Here is a 23,001-nt window from a genome sequence, read left to right as displayed (position 1 = left end):
CCCAGGACGCACCGCGGGACCTGAGCCGTGACGTCACGGAGGGGCGTGCCCGCGCGCCGTGATTAAATCATCGGTGCCATAAAAGAGGACGCCGGCCGAGCGCGGCTCCATCGCTCTCGGGAGCTGCAGGCGACCTCGGCTGGGCGCTGCGGCGGCTGCCATCCCGGTGTGGCAGCTCTACTTCCGGGTTAAACCGTGACGCACGCGCAGAGAGTTAGGATTTTGTTGGTTTGTTTTTGCCTTTTTGTGAAAACTCTCCCAGTGTTTTCTGAGACTTAAGGGTTTGGAGATCCAACACCCAGGATCATATTAACGAGACATCCGGGCAAGGTGCCTTCCCCGGGACCGAGGGACACCACGGAGAGCATCCGGGCCGGGGCGACCCGGAACCGCTTGAGCAACGGCCATGGCGGCTCTAGTGAGTATGAATGCGGCGGGGATGGGGGGTCGCAGGGCAGACCCGCGGCCTCTCCGCGCCTCACAGACCCGTGCTCCCTCTGCAGGGCCCCGGCAGCCAGAATGTCACCGAGTACGTCGTCCGAGTGCCCAAGTAAGTCACCCCCAGCACGCGCTCCCGGCCCGGGGGTGGGGCCGCCGGGGCCGCGGACCGCAGGGTAGTGCATGTCAGTCAGGGCCGGAGCCTTTGTCCGTTCCAGACGCTCAGGCCGGGCGGCGCACGCCTTTAATCCCGGCACAGGGAGGCAGGGGCAGGCGGATCTCTGTGAGTTCGAGGCCAGCCTGGGCTACAGAGTGAGATCCAGGACAGCCTGGGCTACACAGAGAAACCCTGTCTCGGGGGGAAAAGAAATCCCAAACTGGTTACAAGTGTTCTACATCCATTTTCTACATCTGTGCCAAGAGTGCCACGTCCCCCAACTCCTGACTATCTGGGGTGGGTGCGAGGCAAGCGCTCCCACACTGAGCCACGTCCAGCCCCCTTCATTTTGAAGACAGAGGCTTACTGTGTAGTCCTAGCTGGTTTGACCAGGTTGGGCTTGAACCCACCAAGACCCACCCACCCTCACCCCTTGCCTGCCTACCCTCCTCTCTACAGTAGGTCCCCCTGCACCTTTGGCCGGCCCACTTAAAGTTTTATTTATTATCTTACGTGTATGAATGTTTTGTCTGCATGTACAACTATGCACTGTGAGCATGTCTGGTGCCCGTGGGTCTGATAGGTTTGAAGGAGAACAAACTGGGAAACTCTGGAGCAGTGGTTCTCAAACTGTAGGTCTCAACCCCTTGGGGTCAAATGACCCTTCACAGGCGTCGCCTAGGACCATTGGAAAGCACAGGCATTTGCAATTCATAACAACAGCAAAATTACAGTTAATGAAGTAGCAATGAAAATAATTGTATGGTTGGGGGTCACCCCAGCACGAGGAACTGAGTTAAAGAACTGCAGCTTTGGGAAGGTTGAGAACCACTGCTCTGGAGTCTTCTATGAGTTCCCAGGATCACCTACAACCAAGGGTGTAATCATGAATTTGTTGAATGAATAATCAATAGATTGAATTGTCTCTTGCTCATTCCAGGAATACAACCAAAAAGTACAACATAATGGCTTTTAATGCAGCTGATAAAGTCAACTTTACTACCTGGAACCAGGTAAGCCTGTAATTCTGGCTGACTAGGGTAGGGGCCTAACTGGGCTGGTGGTTGCAGTAATCACTTTCCTGAAATGATGGTGCTACACTTTTTTTTGGTTTGTTTTTTTGGTTTTTTTTTTTTTTTTTTTTTTTTTTGGTTTTTCAAGACAGGATTTTTCTGTGTAGCTTTGGTGCCTGTCCTGAAGGTGCATCTCCTTCTGTAGACCAGGCTGGCCTGGAACTCACAGAGATCCACCTGGCTCTGCCTCCTGAGTGCTGGATTAAAGGTGTGCCTGACTGGTGGCTACACTTAAAACCCAGCAGACATGTGATTCTGACCATTTGGAGGCTGAGGCAGAGGCAGAAAAACAATATTTCAGACTGGCCTGGCTACATAAATCCTGTCTAAAAAAAACTATAGGCGTGGTAGTGCACATCTGATACCCCAGCACTGGAATGCAGTATAGGGTCTTGAATTGAAGACCATCCTTGGCTACATAGAGAGCTCAAGGGAAGCCTAGGACACGTGGAACATGCCTTAAAAACCGATAAAGTAGGGGATAGCAAGATGGATCATCAAGTAAAGATCTGACTCTTCAGCTTTGTCCTCTGACCTCACAAACAGCCAGTCCATGTACAACCTCCCAAACAAATACAGTTTTAAAAGTTTTTAGCTGGGCAGTAGTGGTGCACGCCTTTAATACCAGTACTCGGGAGCAGAGCCAGGTGGATCTCTGTGAGTTTGAGGCCAGCCTAGTCTACAGAGTAAATTCTAGGACACCAGAGCTACACAGAGAAACCCTGTCTCGAAAAACCAATAAATAAGGAAATTTTAAAGGCCAAAGTTTTAAACTGTCTACTATTCTGGGTGCCATGTTAAGATGTTATTGTCAGCCGGGCGGTGGTGGCGCACGCCTTTAGTCCCAGCACTCGGGAGGCAGAGCCAGGCGGATCTCTGTGAGTTTGAGGCCAGCCTGGTCTCCAAAGCGAGTTCCAGGAACGACGCAAAACTGCACAGAGAAACCCTGTCTCGAAAAACCAAAAAAAAAAAAAAAAAAAGATGTTATTGTCTCCATTCTGTCTGGGTTGCTACTGAGCCATCCCCAGGTGGACACTGTCTGTCTTTAGTCTCTATCCTGAATCTCTGGGATTCAGTATATGGGGATATATGGGATGTGTGCGTGTGCATGTGCTCGTGGGCATGCTGCGCATGTCAGGGCCAGAGGTTGACATCAGTGTTTTTTTTTTTTTTTTTTAATTTGTATTTTATGTACATTGGTTTTTGCCTTCATCTATGCCTGTGTGAGGGTGCTGGCTCATCTGGAACAGGAGTTACACAGAGAATTGTGAGCTGCCATGTGGGTGCTGGGAATTGAACCTGGGTCCTCGTGGGAAGAGCAGCCAGTGCTCCTAACCACTGAGCCATCTCTCCAGCCCCATCAGGGTGTCTTCTTTAGTCACTTTCCACGCTATTATTTTGATGACATCTGTTGGGGCACAGGTGTGTGTGTGTGTGTGTGTCACAGTTGGGAGGTCAGAGGGCAGTTTTCAGGAGTCAGTTTTCACCCTCTGCCTGCATTAGGTTTTGAGTCAGGGTATCTCACTGAACCTGGGGCTTGTTGACCAGTGAGTTCCAGGGACCCTCCTGTTTGTCCCTCCTTGCTGGGTCTCATACACGCCATGCCCAGCTTCCTTTGTGGGTATTGGAGATCCGAACTCCCACTCCTCATGCTGGGAGCAGTGGAACCCAGCACAGGGAGACAGAGGGTGGGCCTGTGGGGGGCTGAGAGGCCGTCCTTGCTGCTCCCCCAGGCCCGGCTGGAGCGAGATTTGAGCAACAAGAAGATCTACCAGGAGGAGGAGATGCCAGAGTCTGGAGCAGGCAGCGAATTCAACCGAAAGCTCCGGGAGGAGGCACGACGGAAGAAGTACGGCATCGTCCTGAAGGAGTTCCGGCCTGAGGACCAGCCCTGGCTGCTCCGGGTCAACGGCAAATCGGGCAGGAAGTGAGTGGTGCTGGGGGTGAGGAGCACCTTCCCTGAGTGTGCTCTCAGCAGGAGGGGGCCGGTACCACTGCTCTTTCAAAACTTTAATCTTAAGACGAGCCAACTAGGTGTTGTTGGCCTGGCTCAGCAGCCTGAGAGTGGCCTGGAGGTGAGGCCGGTACACTTGGGGTGACCCTGGGGTAGAGGTGAAGTCTGATGGAGCCAATGACCATGTTGTGTGCACAGTCGCTATGGTGGGCTGTAGGCTGGGCGCAGGGCCATCAGTGCTACATGGCCCAAATGCTGGCAGTAGCGTTGAGGACGGTGGCCACAAGGTGGCTGAGTGATGATCCGAGCTCAGGAGATGGTGGCCTGGTGCTTTCTGTCCCGGGCATGCCTAGGAGAGCCCAGATGGGTGCTGATGAGGGGTAGATGGGGTGCAGGCGGGCCTTGTGGGTAGGGCTGTGACCTGACCTAGGCTTTCCACAGGTTCAAGGGCATAAAGAAGGGCGGAGTGACAGAGAACACAGCCTACTACATCTTCACACAGTGTGCTGATGGCGCCTTTGAGGCCTTCCCTGTGCAGAACTGGTACAATTTCACGCCGCTGGCCCGACACCGCACACTCACTGCTGAGGAGGCCGAGGAGGAGTGGGAGAGGTGAGCCCCGGGGGTCACACTGGGGACACCCTCGGAGCAAGCCCACCCAGCACAGGCAGCTGGCTGCCCTGGGGACTGCGTGAGGGCTGGCAGGGCCGATGGGCACAGCCTGCCGATGGCAGCCGCTTCAGTTCTAACCTGGGAGGGAGAGTCAAGATGGGTGCCAGGAAGGGAAGCTGGGACAGAGGACTGGGGATGCCCAGCATAGGTGCCCAGAAAGGGCTGCGGGCATTCATGTGATGTGTGGGGTTGGCCTGTACCTGCCTGCAAGCCTGGACCAGTGCATATTCTCAAGGGGCCGGTTTCAAAAGCAGCCCCTTCCCGATGTGTAGGCTTATTCCAGGCATGTGTAGATGTGTCCACAACAGCCTTGTCCAGGGGGACTCCTGCTCTATCAGTACTTCATGAGATAAAATAATTGTGGGGATGTGGTATGGGGTGATGCACAGGCACACCAGTTACCCTAGCACCCAGAAGGAGGAAGCAAAAGGATCAGGAGTTGAAGTCCAGCCTCTGCTTATTAAGTTTGAGGTCAGGCATGGTGGTGCATGCCTTTAATCCCAGCACTCAGGAGGCAGAGGCAAGAGGATCTCTGTGAGTTCAAGGTCAGCCTGGTCCACAGAGGGAGTTCCAAGACAGCCAGGACTATATAGAGAGACCCTGTCTCAAAAAATGAAACAAAGAAACATAAAGGATTATTAATTAGCTAACCAATGTGATAGCTGGATCTGTCTGGACAGACCCGGAGCTTGGTTGGAGGAGCTAAGATGTGGGGCTCCCTAGGCACTCAGTTGCACATGGACCTGAGGCATCTCGGTGCTCACTCTGTATGATTTCAAGATTTGGGGGTCTGAAATGACTTCATTTGCCTGGTCTGCCCCTTTCTTTTTTGTTGTTGGTTGGTGGGCCAGGAGACTGGGCTGCCTGGAGCATGCTGAGTGGAGACAGGGTTGTCTGGAGCATGCTGTGTGGAGACAGGGTTGTCTGGAGCATGCTGAGTGGAGACAGTTGTCTGGAGCATGCTGTGTGGAGACTGGGCTGCCTGGAGCATGCTGAGTGGAGACAGGGCTGCCTGGAGCATGCTGAGTGGAGACAGAGTTGTCTGGAGCATGCTGAGTGGAGACAGGGTTGTCTGGAGCATGCTGTGTGGAGACAGAGTTGTCTGGAGCATGCTGAGTGGAGACAGGTTGTCTGGAGCATGCTGAGTGGAGACAGGGTTGTCTGGAGCATGCTGAGTGGAGACAGGGTTGTCTGGAGCATGCTGTGTGGAGACAGGGTTGTCTGGAGCATGCTGAGTGGAGACAGTTGTCTGGAGCATGCTGAGTGGAGACAGTTGTCTGGAGCATGCTGAGTGGAGACAGGGTTGTCTGGAGCATGCTGAGTGGAGAGGGTCTGGAGCATGCTGTGAGCTGCTGGAGCATGCTGAGTGGAGACTGGGCTGCCTGGAGCATGCTGAGTGGAGACAGGGCTTGCTCTGGAGCATCGCTGTGTGGAGACAGGGTTGTCTGGAGCATGCTGAGTGGAGACAGGGCTGTCTGGAGCATGCTGAGTGGAGACAGGGCTGCCTGGAGCATGCTGTGTGGAGACAGGGTTGCCTGGAGCATGCTGAGTGGAGACAGGGTTGTCTGGAGCATGCTGAGTGGAGACAGGGCTGTCTGGAGCATGCTGTGTGGCTCATGTTAACAACCTTGGGGGACCTTCCTGCCGTCGCTCCTCCATAGAGGTCACCCTGTCACGCCCACTTCAGTGGCCTGGTCACCATGCCCCACCATCCTCCTCACCCAAGCAGCTCCTGTGCTGCCCCAGAGTGCTCAGTCACTGTCCCCTCGTGTAGGAGGAACAAGGTCCTGAATCACTTCAGCATCATGCAGCAGCGGCGGCTCAAGGACCAGGACCAGGACGAGGAGGAGGAGGAGAAGGAGAAGCGCAGCCGAAAGAAGCCGAGCGAGCTGCGCATCCATGACCTGGAGGACGACCTGGAGATGTCCTCCGATGCCAGCGATGCCAGTGGCGAGGAAGGTGAGCGGGGACCCAGAGGCCCTAGTTCAAGGACAGGGCCACAGGGAAGCTCATGACACGGGGTCCCTCTAGAAATGAATGGCACCGTGACAATTTCCGTGGGTTCAGTTTGAGTGTTCCAGGGGTGCTGTGGGGCAGGAGGGATAAGTGCCCGGGCTAGCCTTCTCCTTCCTCTACGAACTGGCCTAGCATGGGGTGCGGTCTCCTTGTCAGGGCACATGACACATAAAGACACACCACACGTGCTGTACAGGCCACAATCCCAGATCTCAGGCCGAGGCAAGAGGATCCAGAGTTCACAGCCAGCCCTGCCTGGCTACATGGACCCCATCTTAAAGGGCACACCTTTAATCCCAGCACTGGGAGGCAGAGGCAGGCCGATCTCTGAGTTAAGGCCAGCTGGTCTGCGGAGCAAGTTCCAGGACACCCAGGGCTACACAGAGAAACCCTGTCTCAATCCACCTCCACACACACACACTCACACACACACACACACACACACACACACACACACACACACACAGGCACACGCACTCGCACGCACGCACACGCACACGCACACACACATCCAAAAGGGGTTAGTTGGATGACAGGGATGGAGAGCTCTTTCCCCAAACTCCACACAACACGGTGATCCAAGGCGGGCTGGTGGCATGGTTGGGGTGGAGCCCCCGCCTAGAATCCTGCAGGGAAGAGTGGGTGGAGCCCCCCCCAGCTGTGCGCAGTGCTTATCCAGGCTGAGCCCCTCCTAAATCTTCTTTCCCTTCTCAGGCAGCAGAGCCTCCAAGGCTAAGAAGAAGGCCCCACTGACCAAGGCAGGCAGGAAGAAGAAGAAGAAGAAGGACTCGGATGACGAGGCCTTTGAGGACAGCGACGACGGGGACTTCGAGGGCCAGGAGGTGGACTACATGTCAGACGGCTCCAGGTGAGGCGCAGGGCGCAGGGGGCGGGGCGCGGGCCAGGCCTGTGGTCAGCCATCTTCACGTTTGCCCTTGCCTGCCCCACAGCAGCTCCCCAGATGAGACAGAGGGCAAGCCCAAAGTGCCGCAGCAGGAGGATGGCCCCAAGGGTAGGTGTCAGTTGGGGACCGGGTGTGTGGTGGGGGTGGGGGGTCCACTGGGCAGCCCTGCTCACACTGTCCCCAGGTGTGGATGAGCAGAGTGAGAGCAGCGAGGAGAGTGAGGAGGAGGAGAAGCCCCCTGAGGAGGACAAGGAGGAGGAGGAGGAGAAGAAGGCCCCCACCCCACAGGAGAAGAAACGCAGGAAAGGTTCGTGGGGTCTCGCTCACGGGGGGTGGGGGGTGGTGTGGGTCTAGGGTCTCTGCTTAGGCCCCTCCTCCGCCCCGCAGACAGCAGCGATGAGTCGGACAGCTCTGAGGACAGCGACATTGACAGCGAGACCTCCTCTGCACTCTTCATGGCGGTAAGGCAGAGCCGACCGGCTGGGACGGGAGTGGTGGTCCGGCCCTCAGACTCACATCCCAATCTCTGCAGAAGAAGAAGACACCCCCCAAGAGGGAGCGGAAGCCATCAGGAGGCAGTTCTAAGGGCACCAGTCGGCCAGGAACTCCCAGTGTGGAAGCAGCCAGCACCTCTTCCACTCTGCGGGCTGCAGCCAGCAAGCTGGAGCAGGGTGAGTGCTGGGAGGGGCCGCCCTGGGGGACCGAGAGCCGCTGTCCGCCTGCCCGTATCCATCCTCTACACCAGATGCCCCATCTGCGCCCTCCCGCACACACACCTGACATTAGTCTCTCCACCAGGGAAGCGGACCGCTGAGACTCCAGCAGCCAAGCGCCTGCGGATGGACACGGCGCCCCAGAGCCTGTCTGGGAAGTCCACCCCCAGCAGCGGGTAGGTTCAGACCCAAGTAGGACCACAGGCGGGACTTGGCCCCAAGGGACTCTTTTATGACCAGAGCCTCTCCCTCCACCTCCCACAGTGATGTCCAGGTGACAGAGGATGCTGTGCGCCGCTACCTGACCCGCAAGCCCATGACCACAAAGGACCTGTTGAAAAAGTTCCAGACCAAGAAGACAGGGCTGAGCAGCGAGCAGACCGTGAATGTGCTGGCCCAGATCCTCAAGCGCCTCAACCCTGAGCGCAAGATGATCGGTGATAAGATGCACTTCTCCCTCAAAGAGTGACGCTAATAAAATAGAGAGCTGACCCAGAGTCCTCATTGCCACCCCGGCCTTCCTCTTAGGGCCCTAAGCTCCATTGTTTATAGGATACAGCCTTCCTGCCACAGAGCTCAATCCATGGCCAGGGCTTGTGCCCTGTGCAATCTTCACAAGTTTAATTTTACTAGCAGATTCCGACCACGCCCCCAGGTCCTCACTGGGGGATTCTAGGCGGGGCTCCACCCTGACCACGCCCCCGGCCCCTCACTGGGGATTCTAGGCGGGGCTCCACCCTGACCACGCCCCCAGCCCCTCACCGGGGATTCTAGGCGGGGCTCCACCCTGACCAAGCCCCCAGCCCCTCACTGGGGATTCTGGGCGGGGCTCCACCCTGACCATGCCCCCTAGCCCCTCACTGGGGATTCTAGGCGGGGCTCCACCCTGACCACGCCCCCAGCCCCTCACTGGGGATTCTAGGCGGGGCTCCACCCTGACCTGCCTACCCTGTATCATTGTGTTGTGTAGGGTTTATGGTAGACCTTGTCTGGGAGGGCTCGGCTTCTCAGTCCTTCAGGAGTGCAGGCCTGAGATCTGCTGTCGCTGCAGCACAGGTGATAAAACGTGGGACCCAGACTTGTTACTCCAGCACTCTTGAGTGAGCTACGTGCCAGTCCTCTTTACTGTTGTAGTTGAGGCTGGCCTCGAACTCCTGACCCTCCCACCTCCACCTCTGGAGTGTTAGGATCACAGGTGTGCACCGCGGACAGGCACGGCTCTCTTACTTTGTAGCTGAGAAGGCGCTGCTGTGTAGTCCCAAATGCTAGGATGGCAGTCATGGCCCCTGCATACAGCCCAGTTTGCGGTTCTTGGCTCAGGCACTTCCTCTCATGGCCACTGGAATCCAAACCTATTCGTGGTGTTGGCACCTGGATGCTGTTTTCCATTTCCAAGGGACATTCCTGGGGTCCCCCTTATCTCCTGACAGGCCCAGAGATATATCTTGTCCAGGCCAGCCGGGCGTAGCTCAGGCAGAGTGCTTCACATTCTTGGGTGGTGACATGGCTGATTGGTCCTTGGCCTCAGCCGCTACCTTGAAAGCTGGGTCCTGAGCAGCCTGGGTGCAGGGAGGGCTTCCTCTCACTGGCAGCTGGACACCAGTGGAAAACCCACTCCCACACCTACCGCCCCTGGCTGGTGATGGGGAGTGGCTGAGAAAAGGGGCTAATCCCTAGGAATGTCCCTGCTCACTGGGCATCCCTGCCCCACCTTCTGCTGGCCCTTTGGCCTGGGTCTAAGGCACCACCCACCCCAGGGCAGGCAGGTATGCAGAGCTGTGTAGTCAGGGCAGAGCCTTACGTTCGGGGACCTATTTCAGACTGAATTCTGCACTCGACAACTGCTTTCAGTTCTGAGAGTCATTGCTGTTTCTTCTCCTTTTTGTAAGTCTCATGTAGCCCAGGCTGGCCTTGAGCTAATGATGCTCCTGCCTCAGCCTCCCCAGTGCTGAAATGACAGGCCTGCACCATCATGTCATTTTATGCTGTGCTTTGTGTGGACCCCAGGGCTCCCAACATGCTCAGCAAGCATCCTACAAACAGCTCTAGCTCTGTGTGTGTGTGTGTGTGTCTGTCTGTATGTCTGTCTGTGTGTATGCGCATGCAAAACTCTGGAATCAGGTCTCCATGTGGCTTCTGCAACTCTCAGGTCAGGTGGTGTGGCAAGGGCTTTACCCTGCCAAGCTCTCACCACCACTTACTGTGTTTTGAGACGGTCTCACTCTAGCTTGTGCTGGCCACAACCTGCAGCAATCCTGCCCCGGCCTCCTGAGTGACCAGGAGTGAGCAGCATGCACTGCCATACCCAACATCAGTTTTATTCCTGTCTCCAAAGTCCTTGGTTTGTTGTTGACCATGTCCGCTAGCTGGGTCTCATGGGTTCAGAAGTCGGCAGAACCTGTTCCTTCTTGGGAATGATGGGACCCAGCAAGCCCCAGCCTCCCTTGGGCTCTGATGCACCAAAACCCAGATTGGCTATAGCTGTGGCTTTTCAGGTTGGCCTTCCAAGAACGGGAGTCCCAGCCCTTGGGTATCACCTAGGCTCCCTTTTCCTGTTTTGATGCTGGCTCAGCCAGGCCCGGAGACAGGGGTACGATGTCTTAATCCTGGCTAAAGCCGAGATGGACGGATGCCCACTGACTCTTCCATCTGCCATGTGCCCTTTCCAGTCCCTATGGCCCCACACGGCCCACACTCCAGTACAAGACCTACAGCAGGCCTCCCGGCCTCCCTGCACTTCCCACCAAAAGCAGGTGGGGTGGGGACAGATTGGTGGCCAGCTCTAGGCTTGCTTCTGGCTAATGGTAGGACACTCATAAATCAGGGGAACCAGAAATGGGTCTATGGAATGTCTGGGCGGGTGAGCCATCAATTCTTAGGGGTGAGGAAGTGGGGACAAGGTGGGTGGGACCCTAGTGGCTTCCCTGAGCCAGAGTGCTGGCAGTGAGTTTAGTCCCCAGGGCAGGCAGAGAATAAATTGAGGGCCCCAGGGTCTCTCGGCATCCTGGGACCTCCCTGTCACAATGGCTGCGGGGAGACTGATGCTCGTGTTTCTGCTGCTGCTGTTCTTGTACCTGGGCCTCGGCTGGAGCCCTGGTCCTCAAGGGGCTCCAGCGGCAGAAGATGAGATCTCATCTGAGGAGATGGCAGAGACCGGAGAGACCTGGAAGCCCCATCAGGGTAAGAATTCCTGGGCGCCTCATGACTCCTAGTTCCTTCTCTTAAAGCCCTCATTTTGCCTCACACTCTGTTCTACCCTGTGCTAGGTAACAACCACGTCCGCCTTCCAAGAGCCCTGGCTGGGCCATGCCAGCTGTGGAGCCTGACCCTGCCGGTGGCTGAGCTGGGTCTGGGTTATGCCTCAGAGGAGAAGGTCATCTTCCGGTACTGTGCTGGCAGCTGTCCCCGGAGGCCCGTACCCAGCACAGCCTGGTGCTGGCCCGGCTGCGAGGGCAGGGTCGAGCCCACGGTCAGCCCTGCTGCCAGCCCACCAGCTACGCTGATGTGACCTTCCTCGACGATCGTCACCGTTGGCGGCAGCTGCCTCAGCTCTCAGCCGCTGCTTGTGGCTGTGGTGGCTAGCTCTGGGCCTCGGAATCACGAGCGTGAGACAGCCTGGGCTTTGAATGGATCAGATGACATTTATTAGAAACTTGCATAAGTGAAGATGAGAAGGGGACCTGGGACTGGGTATCAGCAATTAATGCAATAAAAGAAATGTTCTAATGGCCTTAGAGTGTGTGTGATGGGGTACCCCAGCAGCCACCAGGCTGTCTCTTGAGGGCCCTAGCCCTGGCAGATGATAATTTGAAGATGCCCATGATATTCTTTTTCCAACTTTATTCACAAGTCCAGAGATTAGGCGTAGAGTCAGCAGGCTAGGGGTGGCTCTCCTGGCCTCCCTGGCCCCACTCCCTCAGGGAGGGAGCGGCAAATCACTGAGATGCGTCGGCCCCGGGGGACCCGGTGCTCCCCAAAAAATGATTCTTCATCTCGAAGGATTTCATGGGTGAAGTCGTATCGGGCTGAACCCCTGCAAGAAGAGACAGGCTGAGGGGTGGGTGGAGGGAGATCCTGCCCCTTCAGCATGTCTATACTTTTTCTGAGTGGTGGCAGCAGCTTCCTCTGCTATGAGAGCACAAAGAGGTGTTATAAGCTCTTGGCCTCATTTGGGGCTTCTCGGCAAGGCATTACCTCAGAATGTAGAGGGAGCCAGGCTCCAGCAACAGTTCTAGCCACTGCTCAGGCTTCTGAGTGTGCACCAGCTTCATAACACTTGGGGACAGCAGAGAAAGACCAGCGATGGTGGATCCACAGAACTGGAAGAGGAGTACAGTGTGTGGGTGTGGGTGTGGGTGTGGGTGTGGGTGGGTCAGGCTCAGATCTGCCCTCCTGCCCACCCACATCCCAGCTGGGAGTTCTGAGGCTCTGCCTTCTGCCCACCTTGACACTGTCAACATGGGGCTTTATGTAGCCCCGAGGTTCCAGGTCTAATACGTGGACCAACGACAGCAAGGTCTGGTCAGGGCCAAAGGCAGCCGCCTGAACCCGCTGCAGGATAGCCTGGCTTGCATCAGACCAGCGGGATTTCTCCGTCTCCCTGAAGCCGTGGATGGCCTGCACAGAGAGCTCAGGTCTTAACTGGGAACTTCAGGATAGGGAAATGAGGCAGAGTCCACAGGCAAGTAGTTTTCCAGCTTTAACTCACAATTCGGACTTTAAGCGGCTCAGCGAGGTCTCAACACTGCATCTGGTCTCCAGGCTCCAATTCCCTGTCCCTGGTGCTGGCCATCCCAGTATTCAGTGTCTGTGTCTCTGGGCTCAACTCAGTCCCACTCGAGCCCAGTGAGACCCCAACTGCTGGCACCCCCTCACCCGAGTCTTCTACCCTTAACTTTGTCAACACCCTGAGCTGCAGAACCTCAAGTCTAAAGCGATCTTGCCCTTGCAGCCCATTCCTTGGTGCCCACCAAGGCCCTCCCTTCTGATTCCGAGCCCACGAGTGAATACTGCACCGCTCTACCCCCCTGTGAGCCCAACCCTCCCGGTTCACCTTCCCCAGCTCAGGCCCCTCTCCCCACACCCCCCAGCTGCAGGCCTTCCCCCTCCCCAGCTCCGGCATCAAGGTCAGTCCTGTCCCATAGGACGTCCGAACTCTGTCCCTCCCGAGACGCCCAGCACCCGCCTCGTCCCACACCGGAGCAGCCCGTCGCACGCTGCCGCCCGATCCACACGGGGGCCCTGCTCAAAGCACACCGCCCCTAGCCGGGCCGAGCCCCGCCCCGCGCTCGCTCGCTCGCCCTCCCCGACGCGGCTGAGCCCCTCACCGCATCCCAGTGGTCGTACTCGTAGCGCCGGCGCCGCAGCTGGGGCTCCAGCTCGCGGGTCAGCGTGTCCTCCTCGGCCTGGCTCAGGAAGCCGGGCCGCACACGGCCTCGTCACGCAGGCGGCTGAGCACGGCGGGGTCCGAGCCGCGAACCCAGCCGCAACCGGAGAGCGCCCGCAACGCCAGCCGCCCGGGGCCCGCCATCTTCAGACGGCCGCCTGGAGACGGGCCGCGCCCCCGCGGGCCATTGGCTGGGGCCCGCCCCGAGCCCGCCCTCCACCGCACGCCATTGGCCGCGAGTGCGCCCATCCCATTGGCTGCGCCCCAAGCCCGTCCAGTGTCGGCCCCGCCCCTGAGTCCTGATTCGATCTCTCAGGTTCGCGCCTGAGGTCCTGGGTCTGGGCTAACCCAGGCTTGGGGTCACGTGGGGCAAAGTCAAGGTTAGAGGTTCAACCGGTGTTGCTAGCGCAGGCCCGGGGCCTTGCATCCAGCACACCCTGGTGGAGAGAGACGGACGACAACTTCAAGGTCAGCCTTGGGCTACACTTGAGCTCGAGGCCAACCTGAACTACAGGAGATGCCGTCCAAAGAAAGAGTAAAAAACAAGACGTTCCAACAAGGAAGACCCATTAATACAGCCCACACCACCCTGGTAACGCCTGGGCCCGCGAAGAGGGCTCAGCAGGTAAAGGCCCCCGAGCCTGGTGGCTTTGGTTTGATCCCCAGGACCCACACACACACACACACAGTGGAAGCAGAGAAGTCACTCCTGCAAGTCGTCCCCTGACGTCCACAGGGACGGACACTGGACCTGCCCCCTCTCCCACAAATAAACTGTTCCAGTTTTTCCTTTTAAGCTACATCTACATACCTGATCCTCCGCTTCCATTTTTAGTATAAAATCCACAAAATTTCCCCTACCATTCTTTCTGGCTCCAGCCCGATTTGGAACCCTACGGCAAAGTGTCAGGTCTCATGGATCTGAGGATCAGTCCAAAGCCGCTGGTGGCTCATCCATGTTGCTCCTGGTTGACCCTCCAGCCAACCACACTACCTAACTCTCCAGCGGTGCAGACAGGCTCAGCAGGTAAGATGTACTTCTCTCAAGTTCCAGCACCCACAGGGGAGCTCCAGGGGACCCAACACCCTCTTCTGGACACCACGGGTACTGCACTCATGGGCACAAACCCACACATAATTGAAAATGCATATAGTTCTACCTGCTGGCTTTGGGCTAGTATACGGCATAAAAGTTTGCTAACAGCCACACACGGTGGTGCACACCTTTAATCCCAGCACTAAGGAGGCAGAGGCAGGCGGATCTCTTGAGTTCGAGTCCAGCCTGGTCTAGAGAGTGAGATCCAGAACAGCCAGGACTACACAGAGAAACCCTGTCTCAGAAACAAACAAAAGAAGTGCTCTGTCATGGAGTCAAGGTGAGAGGGGCCTGGGGTCTTGGAGAGGTGATCGAAGGTGCCTCAGACATGGGACAGCGACCATAAAGGTTTAATTTAAAGTCACAGTGTCTCAGGCAGGAGGGCAGCCTCAATCCACATCTTCTCCAGGGGTACCTCTGGGCTCGGCAGTCCTGGGTCTCCACACTCCTGGAGATGAGGTCAGGCCCTAGGTACTCGCCGGGGCAGGAGGATCGGCCGGTGCTGTGGGAGTCTCCTTCTGTACCAGTTCTGGCTCATCCTCCCCGTCCTGAGGTGGGTGGACCAGGACCTTGTCCAAGATGCCGAACTCTTGGGCCTCCATGGGGCTCATGTAACGGTCCCTCTCCATGGCCGACTCTGGGGGGAAGCAGTACACATGGATGAGAGCAGAGACCTGGGAGGCTTTCCCCAAATTCCCAGGTTCAAGTCCCCACCAGTAGCAGGATGGTTTATGGAGCTGTGAGGATGGAAGCCCTACCCCGGGATCTGTGCCCTTATTAAAAGAGGCTTCTGCAGGAGAACCCAAAGTTCAAGGCCAGTCAGGGATACATGCCAAGGAGTTAAAAAAAAAAAAAAAAAAGGAGCTCAATTGATAGAGCACTGGTCTAGCCTACACTGGGCCCTGGTCCATCCCCAGAACCACCTGTAATTCCGGCAAAGCAAAGGATCTGAAGGTCAGAGGTCGCCTTCCAGGCACCAGCTGCTCCTGACCTTCCTGCTCCCAGGATCAGATACACATTCCTATTATTTTAGCTCCCAGCCCGTGACGTTTTTGTTCCGGCTCCGAGTTACATAAGACACTCACTCACTCAGACAATTCCTCCCCGTGGGGCTTGGAACTTCTCTGTGTCTCAGTTTCCCCAGCAGTAAGAAATACATTTCTTTTTTTTCAGCCAGCTCATGTAGCCCAGGCTGGCCTCAAAGGGATGACTCCTGACTCTCCCGCCTGCACCTGACAAGTGCTGGGCCGACGGGTGCACCGGGGAGCCACACTGGTTTTATTTTCACAGACTACTCAAATACACTCGGGTTCTAGGACCCACACGGCGGAAGAGAACTGCCTCCTGAACGTTGCCCTCTGACCTCTACACGTCGCAGTACGCACATGCCACACACACCAATAAATACACCCAGGGAAAGGTCACGTGGTGCCATGTGGTGAATCTTAGGCTGAACGTATGTGACCAGCACCAAGATAGATGCAGGAATGGTGTGTGGGTCGGCAAGACTGCCTGGCAGGAGGCGGCGCTGGCCACCAATGGCCTGGAGTTCAATCACCATGATGGACAAGGTGTCAGGAGAGCACCGATTTCTACAAACTGTCCTCTGATTTCCACACGTCCACTGTGGCAGGCACACGCTCCCTAAAAATTGAAATCCCACAGGCACCAGGAAAGCCCTGCCGGCACTCACCGGCACCCACCGGCACCAGTAACCCTTGCTACCTTCCCCCCACCCAAACTATCGTCTGTCAAAACAGCGCGGCCCAGCTGGGCCCGTCTTCGTGGCTGATATCTTTATTCTGGTCTGAGACTGAATCTTGCAGTAGTCTCTACATCAGTCTAGAACTCGCGCTTCTCCTGCCTCCACCTCCCAGGGCTGGGATGACTGGTAGGTGCCACCACACCCAGCTTGCAGAGTTGATCTCAAGGGTCAGAAGAGGGGGTTTTAACCAGCGGGAATTCTGCCCATAGGCTAGGGACTTTGCCAGTCCAGAAATCTATGCCCAGGGCTGGAGAAACGGCTCGGAGGTTAAGAGAACTTGTTCTGGCAGAGGACCCAGGTCCAATCCTGAACACCCACACAACTGACAAATATTTATAACTCTGGTTCGAGGGGATCTGACACCCTCTTGTGACCTCACAGGCACCAGGCACACATGCAATACAGACATACATGCTGGAGAAACACCCATACACATACAATAAACAATAAAATGAATTATTAAAAAAAAAGGAGTCATGTTATATTAAAGGCATGTACCACCACCACTTGGCAAGAAATCTATACTTAAAGCACGCTCCAGCCCCTCACTGGGGGATTCTAGGCGGGGCTCCACCGTGACCACGCCCCCAGCCCTCCTGGGGATTCTGGGCGGGCTCCACCCTGACCACGCCCCCAGCCCTCACTGGGGATTCTAGGCGGGGCTCCACCCTGACCACGCCTCCAGCCCCTCACTGGGGGATTCTAGGCGGGGCTCCACCCCGACCACGCCTCCAGCCCCTCACTGGCGGATTCTAGGTGGGGCTCTACCCTGACCACGCCCCCAGCCCTCACTGGGATTCTAGCGGGCCCACCCTGACCACGCCCCAGCCCTCACTGGGGGATTCTAGGCGGGGCTCCACCGTGACCACGCCCCCAGCCCCTCACTGGGGATTCTAGGCCGGGCTCCACCGTGACCACGCCCCCAGCCCCTCACTGGGGGATTCTAGGCGGGGCTCCACCCTGACCACGCCCCCAGCCCCTCACTGGGGATTCTAGGTAGATGCTCCTCCCCCAGCCACACCCCTAGCCTTTGGAGACACTTGGCTATCAGCACTGGAAGGGGCCACAGGCACAGGGAATTTTAGGTTAGTGATTCTACTCAACACCCCAGGTCCAGGGTGAGCCCACTACGGTAATGTGGCTCTGAATGTCCAGGTAGGGAAGCCCTGGTTTAGGACAATGCCAACGCACAGGAGTGTGCCCTGTGAGGCTGGTGCTCACCGATCACCTGCAGGCTCTGCTTGGTATGTTTGGCGTAGATGTTGTATAGCTGCTTTTTCAGCTTCATGATCTCCTCCGCCTGGATAGCGATGTCTGTGGCTTGGCCCTGAGAAGCGAGCGGTAAGTTGAGGAAGAGGATGGAGCCTAGAACTGGAGTCCCCCTGACGGGATGCTAGAGGAAGCCATCCCGTGCTTCAGCCCTGCAGCTTCTGAGTGTTTCCATCCTGTTGATCTATTTTTGCTTTATTTCACTTTTCTTTTGTTCTGTGACAGAGTCTCTCTCTACAGCAATGGCTATCCTGGAACTCGCCCTGTAGACCAGGCTGGCCTCAAACTCAAGAGATCCACCTGCCTCTGCCTCCCAAGTGCTGGGATTAAAGGCATTCTCCCGCCACACCCAGCTCTGTTTTTTGTTTTTTATCCTTTCCTCTGGTGCTGGAGATGGAACCCAGAGTCTTTCCGTGCTTAGCAGGCATTCTACACCTGAGGAGCAGCTTCCCAGCCATGAAAACAGTGGCAGTCAGGAGGCAGAGGCAGGCAGATCTCGGTGGGTAGAGGCCGGCCTGGTCTACAGAGTGAGCTGTGGCTACATGGTGAGACCCTGTCTCCAACAAAGAAAGAACAGTGGCCTAGACTTCCTCCCACATCCCTGCAGGACATACTCACCCTGGCCCCTCCGGAGGGCTGGTGGATCATGATTCTGGAATTGGGCAGCGAGTGGCGCATGCCCGGGCTGCCAGCTGCAAGCAGCAGGGAGCCCATGCTGGCAGCCTGTCCAACACACCACGTGCAGATGGGGTTCAGAATGTACTGCATCGTGTCGTAGATGGCCAGGCCCGCAGTCACCACGCCACCTGCAGGCAGTGGAGCAAGTCAGGCCTAGTGGGGTCCTCCCCCACCCCAGTACCGTTCCAGCAAGCTACGGGTGCAAACGCCATCAGGAGTAGGTGGGTGACGGGAATGAGACAGGTCACAAGGAGAGTCCTTCCTTCAGAATCAGCTATGGTTACATATGTACATGGGACAAAACACACACACACACCAAAGGCTCTGCCAGTCACCTCCTGGCTATGAACCCTGGTCAGGCCATATGTCCCCATGTATGGCCAGCCACTCCTGCTTTCTAAGGCACCCTTGCCCTGCGTAGATCGGAGGTAAGCATCCTTACCTGCCACTCGAAGCTTTGGTGAGAAGAGAAATGAGTCTACCGTGTAGAACATTCTGTGAGAGGTGCCTGGCCTGAGGAGCCTAATTAACACTGCCCATCCTTGGGCTGTTGAGAAGGATCAGCCGGTAACAGAGCTCCTCACCACGTCTGAGAACCCTAGTCCAATTCCCAGGACCCACATGATGGAAGGGAGAACTGACTCCCAGAGGTTGTCCTCTGACCTCTGTGTGCGCACAGTGGCATGCACGAGCCCATCTACCCACACACTCATGTAAGTAAATGTCATCCTATGTTGTTCTTCTTTTCTTTTTTTGGTTTTTCTCTGTGTAGTTTTGGTGCCTGTCCTGGATCTCGCTCTGTAGACCAGGCTGGCCTTGAACTCACAGAGATCCGCCTGGCTCTGCACTCTGAGTGCTGGGATTAAAGGCATGTGCCACCACCGCTGGCCTAATATTTTTCTTGAAAATCAACTATTTCTGCAGAGTGTGGCAGCTCGTGCCTGCCATCCCAACCGAAGTGAGAGAACTGTAGAGAATCTGGCTACCCAGTGAAAGTTGTACGTTGATTCCCAAAATAGACAAAGCAGCACATGCCTGTGACCCCTGCACTGGGGAGGTGGAGACTGGAGGACACTCGGGGCTCACTGACCAGCTAGACTAGCGTACTTGGAGAGTTCCACACCAGTGACAGACGCTTTTGGAGAGATTTCAATTAATCAGTTAATTAGTTCTTTGTTTTTTCCCAAGACAGGGCTTCTCTGTGTAGCCCTGGTTGTCCTAGAACTCGCTTTGTAGACGAGGCGGGCCTCTAGAGATCTGCCTGTCTCTGCCTACTTAATGCTGGGATTAAAGGTGTACACCACCACACCTGGCTAAAAATCCTAAATTTCTGTGTAGCCCTGGCTGTCCTAGAAATCAGAGATCTGCCTGCCTCTGCTTCCCAAGTGCAAGAATGAAAGGCAGGTGCCACCCTGCCATGCTTGGAGCGATTTTAAGTTTTAGATTCTGCGGAAAGCTGCTTCACATCTATTCTCCAGAAGAGGGGATATTCCCGACCCCACAACCAGGCCAGGCCCTGCTCACCTGGGCTGTTGATGTACATGTGAATGGGTTTCTTGTTGCTTTCAGACTGTAAGAACAGCAGCTGGGCGATGACCAGGCTGGCGACACTGTCATCAATCTGTGGTGGGAGGGCACAGTTGTCCCCAGGGCGAAGGTGGGCTAGATGGAGGCTGAAGGAGCCAGGAACCCGAATTTGAGCAGAGGAAGGGATGGTCTGGGAGCCCCAGACACTGGAAGCCAATAAGCTGAGGACAGGGCTGGGATGTAGTGTAGCGGGTAGAGGCTCACCTAGCATGCCCGAGGATCTGAGTTCAAGCACTGCCTAGACTGTTGGCTACAGCCGTGCGAGTGTCACCTGCTGTAAGTCCTGGTTCAAGCACTGCTAGACCTGTATGGTGTAGTCATGCAGAGTGACACCTAGCAGTCAGTCTGTTCACACGCAGACCTTGTGGGACGCTGGTAGCACAGCTAAGACAAGAGGATTGGGTGGGGTTCAAAGACCGGGTCTCAAAAAACCAAGGAGCTGACCGGGGCCGTGGCTCAGTAAGCAGAATGTTAGCACTGAGTTCCAGTGCCAGCACTGCATAAACCTGGTGTGGTGGTACACCTTCATCCCAGCCCTAAATATCATCCTCAGCTACACAGGGATTCAAGGCCAGCCTGAGACCCTGTCTCAGAAAACTTCAAAACAAAGACTGGCTGCCAACAGCAGTCGACGGTGGTGATGCACACGTGAAACCCCACATTTGGGAAGCTGAGACGGCACGGTGGAAACTGGCCTGGACTACACAGCAGGAGCTTGGCCCCAATGAAAATGAATGTTTAAGGTCAAGGACTAGGGTCTAGGAGGTCACCAGGGACGAGGGGAAGGGGGTGGGGCACAGAGCTTGACAAGGGGGGAAGTGCTGGAGACAGCTAGGTGTCTCCAGGGCGCACCGGGGTCGCTCACCGGGCCCATGACGCACACGATGCGTTCCCGCAGGAGCCTCGAGTATATGTCATAAGCGCGCTCGCCTCGCCCCTGGTGGGGAAAGAACGGAGGTGAAAGGTCAGCGACCCTTGCACGCCGCCCTCCGCCCTTCAAGCCTCCACACCATGTCCCCACCAGGCCCCCGTACCGTCTGTTCCACAACTATAGGGATGAGCGGGAAAGCTCGCGTAGCAGTGCCATGCAGATTCCTCTGCAGGGGTGAGCCGCTCCCAGCAGTACATGGCGGGGAGAAACGCACGGCAAAGCGAGACAAGACAGCGCCATATCCGCCCGCAGCCACCCGGGCCTCCCCCAGCAGCACTCGGGGCCACATGCCGCCGCGCGCCCCGACTCGGCTTCCGGAACTACAAGTCCCGGCGTGCTTTGCGGGAGCGCCCGCTCGTCCATTTCCGGGAACTGAGTGGGCGGGGCCGCAGAAGGCGGGAGTAAGTCTGTGGGCGGTGTCTTCACCGGAAGTAGGCGTTCGAATGACTAGGGATGCCCACGTCTCCGTCCCATTCAGGTTCCTGCTCGGGGCCTCTCCGTTCCCCAGCGTCCACGCGTGGAAGCAGCGCACGGCGGGGTGAGGCTAGGCCTAGGTGAGACGCCTGTCCGCCACCATTGCTCCCGCAGCAATCTTCAGGTGCTCGTGCTGGCCCGCCGCCTGTCCGTCTTCCGGAACTACAATTCCCAGGTGCTTTGCGCCCATGACTCCCGGGTATCGGCGCTCTCGAAAAAAGGGAGTGGGATTTATGCCGGAAGTAGAGCTCAGGGTTCGCTGAAGAATTTATTAAACAATGCAGTTTAGGGAGTGAGGCTCTTGGACCCCTCGAGGGACCCCAGAACAGGAGGCCTGAGTCTTGCCGGAGGCACCGGATGTCCGCTAGACCAGTATTCGTCCTCAGAGGGTACTCAGCATTCCAGAAACGTCCCCTTTGTTCTGGTGGCGGCTCCACCTCAGCTCCCCTCCCTCACCTCTTTCTCCCGAAACCCAGCTCGGTCTCAAGCTCCCGAAACACAGCTCCTCCCCCAGAGATGCTCAAGGCCACGCCCACAGGGTATTTAGACTGCACCCCGGAAAACAGACACGAGGTTTCTTGGTCTCTGTTCCCCATCTCCTCTCTGGGTGGCTGGAGAAATCATCCAGGAGTGCTTTACCCATTAAACCGGGGCTTTTTCTGATTTGGTCTGATTTGGATCGCTGCGTCGGCAGAGAGGGTTATCGGTGTGCAGAAACTTTCCACCTTTATTGTCCCATTCCAAGTGGGACTTGGGGGTAGGTGGACAGTCAGATGCACGGTCCTCCGCCTTGAGAAAGACTGTCAGGTCCCATAAACTCCCTCCAGGGCCACACCTCCATTGTTCTCCAGCCTAGCCTGTGCCCACGCTGCTTCCTCACTCAGTGGGAAGTCCTTGAAAGAGGTGAGGCTGAGCCATCCAGCATCTTACATCATGGCTCCTTGTCAGTCACCTATGCGCATTCACCTGACTCCAGTAGCCACACCTCCTTTTACATGGGGCTCCCCTCTGCCCTGTGCTGGGCTCTTTCACAACACACCTATATCAGGCTGAGACATCGTGTGTGCAGAAACTGCCTTTGCTTCCACCCCAGGCGCGTTCTGGAACTTTCCCAATTAACTGTTGCCTGATGTAACTATTACTTAAGGAAGTTGCACGATTGATCTTTTTGGTTTTGTCTTTTATGTGTGTAGAACAAGAGCTTCATAGGGAGACATTCTACACAGTGGTTCATCTCCATTCCCAAAGGCAAACCTTGCGCCCCAGCCCCTCACTGGGGGATTCTAGGCGGGGCTCCACCCTGACCAGGCCCCCAGCCCTTCACTGGGGATTCTAGGCGGGGCTCCACCCTGACCACGCCCCCAGACCCTCACTGGGGATTCTAGGCAGGGCTCCACCCTAACCGCGCCCCCAGCCCCCTCTCTGGGGGATTCTAGGCGGGGCTCCACCCTGACCACGCCCCCAGACCCTCACTGGGGGATTCTAGGTGGGGCTCTACCCTGACCACGCCCCCAGCCCCTCACTGGGGATTCTAGGTGGGGCCTTGCTTCTACCTTTGAGCCATGCCAACCCCATATTATCTTATATAATATGCTAAGCCACCCCAAGAAACAGGAACTACTTCATCTCCAAGTCACTAAAAGAAAAATGAAGCCCAGAGATGTTAAGCAATTTATTCTAGGCGAAATAGCTAGCAAATAATAGACTGAGGCAAGTTGCTGAATTCCTGAATCTCAGTGTCCTTGCCTGTAAAACAGGAGTCTCTGGTGTGTCCCAGGATTCCTGAAAGATTTCCTGGGCAGCCTCTTGTTCCCTGAGGAAGATACATTTTGGTAACTGGAGACCTGCATTTAAATTTCCGCACAAAGGCCAGAAATGTTTCCTCCCA

The 23,001-nt window shown here is 56.5% G+C and overlaps 4 protein-coding genes across 5 annotated transcripts; 2 read left to right on the top strand and 2 right to left on the bottom strand.

Moving 5' to 3' along the window:
* Positions 1–136: 136 nt before the first annotated feature.
* On the top strand, positions 137–8,424 carry Gtf2f1 (general transcription factor IIF subunit 1). 2 transcript variants are annotated; one of them, XM_028862530.2, is made up of 13 exons: positions 137–418; positions 504–550; positions 1,536–1,608; positions 3,402–3,595; positions 4,064–4,234; positions 6,069–6,253; positions 7,025–7,178; positions 7,264–7,322; positions 7,399–7,521; positions 7,602–7,675; positions 7,747–7,885; positions 8,013–8,103; positions 8,192–8,424. In XM_028862530.2, the coding sequence occupies exons 1-13, from the start codon at positions 407–409 to the stop codon at positions 8,394–8,396; spliced, it is 1,527 nt and encodes a 508-aa protein (XP_028718363.1). In that variant the 5' UTR covers positions 137–406; the 3' UTR covers positions 8,397–8,424. The 2 variants fall into 2 exon arrangements, with proteins under 2 accessions (XP_028718363.1, XP_028718362.1); XM_028862529.2 differs by having other exon boundaries at positions 7,261–7,322.
* A 388-nt stretch (positions 8,425–8,812) lies between these two features.
* Positions 8,813–11,657, top strand: Pspn (persephin). Its single transcript, XM_028862539.2, is given in 3 exon segments — positions 8,813–11,107; positions 11,194–11,334; positions 11,337–11,657. Coding segments are annotated over 3 exon segments (471 nt in total). The 5' UTR covers positions 8,813–10,950; the 3' UTR covers positions 11,510–11,657.
* Positions 11,658–11,752: 95 nt separating this feature from the next.
* Alkbh7 (alkB homolog 7) lies at positions 11,753–13,482 on the bottom strand. The gene is given in 5 exon segments (XM_028862538.2): positions 11,753–11,960; positions 12,122–12,246; positions 12,371–12,544; positions 13,255–13,358; positions 13,361–13,482. Coding segments are annotated over 5 exon segments (663 nt in total). The 5' UTR covers positions 13,458–13,482; the 3' UTR covers positions 11,753–11,797.
* Positions 13,483–14,738: 1,256 nt separating this feature from the next.
* On the bottom strand, positions 14,739–20,982 carry LOC114687913 (caseinolytic mitochondrial matrix peptidase proteolytic subunit). The gene is made up of 6 exons (XM_028862536.1): positions 20,743–20,982; positions 20,574–20,645; positions 19,646–19,742; positions 18,062–18,249; positions 17,396–17,501; positions 14,739–15,046 (listed from the first exon to the last, which is right to left on the bottom strand). Exons 1-6 carry the CDS (start codon positions 20,926–20,928, stop codon positions 14,877–14,879), a joined length of 819 nt encoding a protein of 272 aa, XP_028718369.1. The 5' UTR covers positions 20,929–20,982; the 3' UTR covers positions 14,739–14,876.
* Positions 20,983–23,001: the final 2,019 nt, after the last annotated feature.

The sequence above is a fragment of the Peromyscus leucopus genome, chromosome 22, assembly GCF_004664715.2.
Source record: "Peromyscus leucopus breed LL Stock chromosome 22, UCI_PerLeu_2.1, whole genome shotgun sequence".
Taxonomy (NCBI): Eukaryota; Metazoa; Chordata; class Mammalia; order Rodentia; family Cricetidae; genus Peromyscus; species Peromyscus leucopus.
This window is presented reverse-complemented; position numbering and strand designations above follow the sequence as displayed.